This window comes from Austrofundulus limnaeus, unplaced genomic scaffold, assembly GCF_001266775.1.
Source record: "Austrofundulus limnaeus strain Quisiro unplaced genomic scaffold, Austrofundulus_limnaeus-1.0 Scaffold162, whole genome shotgun sequence".
NCBI lineage: Eukaryota > Metazoa > Chordata > Actinopteri > Cyprinodontiformes > Rivulidae > Austrofundulus > Austrofundulus limnaeus.
Genome location: NW_013952564.1, coordinates 1,066,364 through 1,069,642, shown reverse-complemented (window position 1 = coordinate 1,069,642; position 3,279 = coordinate 1,066,364). Strand labels below are relative to the sequence as shown.

General features: G+C 36.3%; 1 protein-coding gene across 4 annotated transcripts in view; it reads left to right on the top strand.

Annotated features, from left to right (window-relative positions):
• LOC106523662 (pleckstrin homology domain-containing family A member 5) overlaps nucleotides 1-3,279 on the top strand; it is a gene marked incomplete at its 5' end in the record, with an annotated part of 18,936 nt that overhangs the window by 8,875 nt on the left and 6,782 nt on the right. For all 4 annotated transcript variants that reach the window (XM_014017174.1, XM_014017173.1, XM_014017172.1 and 1 more), the window contains 1 exon segment: nucleotides 198-331. In XM_014017174.1, the coding sequence (XP_013872628.1) occupies nucleotides 198-331 (134 nt within the window).

The following is a 3,279-nucleotide window of genomic DNA, read 5'->3' as shown; positions in this document are numbered from 1 at the left end:
ATTTTATACATGGGTTACTGGTAATTAGATTTTTATTGCTTTTTAAGCTCAAAAAGTGATGATCATATTATACATGAATAAATACGGTACTTGTTTGTAAGGTTTCGTGTAGTATTTTACATCAGTGTATTTGTGAGGTGAAAAGTAGCGCATTAATAAAAAAAATGCACATTGTTTCCCTGATTGTTCTATTTCAGCTGTCTGTGCCCGACAAAGTGCTGATTCCTGAGCGTTACATTGAATCAGACCCCGAGGAACCTTTAAGTCCTGAGCAGGAGGCTGATAAGCAGAGGAAAGTTGACCGCATCAAAGCCCTTATAGCAAAAAACAGGTAAACATACCTGCATGTTTGGATTTACTTGTTGCTGTGTATCATTGAGGACGTGTGTAGTCAGGCCTTTGATGTTAGAATACTGCCTTTGGTGGGAAAACCTGTTGCAGGAAGCGGTGACATTTTCATTCAGATGTTACACATCAGGTTTTATTTAGAGTTCAGAAAGGGATTGTAGAAATCAAAACTCTTGAGTTCAGGTCAACTCAGTTTTCTGTTTAAGAAAGAAAGTTTCTACTAGGGCTGCACCGATTAGTTGAAATAATCGATGACGTCGATTATGTAAATTTGTCGACGCAGATTTTTTATTATCGATTCGCTGTATAACATAACCACCACGTGAATGTTCATGCAATTCCATTTCGGCTTTGGTTGAGATTTTATGTTGATGTTAAATCTTTTAAGCTTTTTTTGTTAAAGAATTGACTCTAGAGTGCATATTTTGTGTTCATGAAAAAACTATTACAGAAAATATTACAATATTAAAGAACTGTTCTTCTTAATTTGATGAAAACATTTTAAATTTCCAGTGCACTCACATCAGAATAACTTATAGATTTGTTGTTAGAATAAGCGATCAATCGAAAAAATAATAGTTTGGTACAGCACTAGTTTCTACTGCTCTCCTCCCATCTGAATCAGCTGTCTGACATGAACTGTTCATTTTTAAATGATATTCAAAATCCATGGAGGCAGAACTACTTCATAAAGTCGCACGTTAGCGGAGGATTTCCCACCTAGATTGGATTTGCTTTCAACAACACATTTTTTGTTTAATCAGTTCACTCATTCATCTCAGTAACATTCTCAGATATCCAGTTTTACACCACAGACGTGCTGCTTGCATCAAAGTCTGTTCATCACACTCACATCAAATCTGCAGACATTCATTTACTGAATCCATAAACATTTTCACAATCGCCACTAAAAAAAAACAATTCACCTAGTTTTGGACATTTTCATAAGATTTTGAATGCAGCAGTTTAAATTTAAGATGTTTTTCCAATAATTAAACCACTTTAACTGGTGTTCCAGGAAAATTATTTCTCAGTCCACTTTCCTAATTTTAGAAATCCCTTCTCTGTTTGTTACTCTTGAAGAGATGTCCATATAACTGTGATGATGATGATAACTAAATAATGATAAGAGAAATTAAATGGTGTTCATTAGGATTTAGTGGTTATTATACAACAACCCTTCAAATAGAAAACATGCATCTAGAGCAGGGGTGTCCAAACTTTTTTTAGTGAGGGCCAAATACAGAAAAATAAACAAAGGGCCAGGCCACACACTACTAGCGCTGGGCGATATGGCCTAAAAAAAATCTCGATTTTTTTTTTTTCATCCCAAATTCGATTTTTGATTTTAATCGATTTGCATCGTTCCTTTGCTTTCTTAAACACAAATTACAGAAAATATTTTTAAAAACTCTCTTTTAATAATGAGCTAGTTTGAAAATCAGTGTAAACAAAATTAACAGTCCTGTTTAAAACATATATTCAAGCAAAGTCAGTAAGTACATTCTTGATGTCTTTTTTTTTCCCCACACATTTTTTTGCCAAGGAAGATAAGCCTGTCTACTGCATCTTCATGCATGCCCTGTGGCTTAAACAGAAAATACAAATTACAGAAAATAAACTCAAAAACTTTCTCTATTTGAATCATCCTTCAGGGAGTTGATCTGAACTCAAAGTCCAACTGTGCAAATGGTCTAATAGTGTTTGTTTAGTATTGGGCATAAGGTCACTATGGTTAGTCTTTGCATGGGTTCTGGGGGGGAATAAAGTTGTATCGAGGGGGTTTTAAGGTCAAGTGTGGGGTTGGTTAACTGTATCATTTTTGTAAAATGAAAACATAAATGGATCAGTTTTACTGTAATAATGAGATACATTCATACATGAATAATGTGTGTATTTCAAACTCACCTATGTGAAGAACACTGCACTCAGTGGGAGCAGTGATGCTGTCCTTTGGATGAAGGATGGTTGACATGTTAGGAGAAAGTTTGGTGGTTGAGAAACGAAGGACTTCACAGAGATGGGCGTCGGTCATTCTGGTTCTCAGTCTGCTTTTGTTCTGATTTAACAGAGAAAATGTTTGTTCACATATGTATGTTGAGCCGAACAGGCTCATCATTCTTTTTGCATGGCGTCTGAGTTGGAAAATCTGAACTTTTGCTGCTCGATGCGTCGCATCAACCAATCCGAGAGACTATTTTTTCTACGTGACAGTTTCCTGAGTGTTGCCCACTAAACCAAAACAGACGAACAGGAGATCTTTACCTGAAATCGACCATCTGTAGTTGGTTTTTCTGGCTGGATATATAAGTGCCGATGTGGGTCAGCTGGTCCGGACAAAAAAAAAAGAAGAAAAAAAAGTCTGTCAGCTGGCAGCTTATGGAGCGGTGAAACTAACCGAACAAATCACCTCTAAATCATCTGGTGAGTTACTTATCTTCTGTGTGCAACGTTCGCTTGCTCTTTAGTAAATAAATTAAAGCCATTTTCTTTATTTTATCTTTATTTCACCCACCGAGGGCAGACGCTCCTCCTCCCACATCCCGCTGCTGCTGCTTCACGTCCAGTGTTGAAACTGAGAAGTGCAACGTAGTTGAGATAAAAATTCTTGTGCGGGCCATATTCAATTACATATTCAGAATTTGCTGCGGGCCAATAAAAACGGGCCATAGTTTGGACACCCCTGATCTTAGAGGCAGGTAGGGAAACAAAACTTCACAAGCTCATAAATCAAAGCATTATTTAAAGATTCAACTGTTTTTTTCACCAAACCTGTTGTCATCAACCATAAGTTTTTGTTTATTTAGTCAACATCTGAACTAAAGCTCATCATTTTACGGACGTTCTGAAAACCTTTTCTTTCCAAACTGACATTTTATCTAAGCTTTACAAAGGAATGTGGCCTATCCTCATTTATTTATTATTATTTTT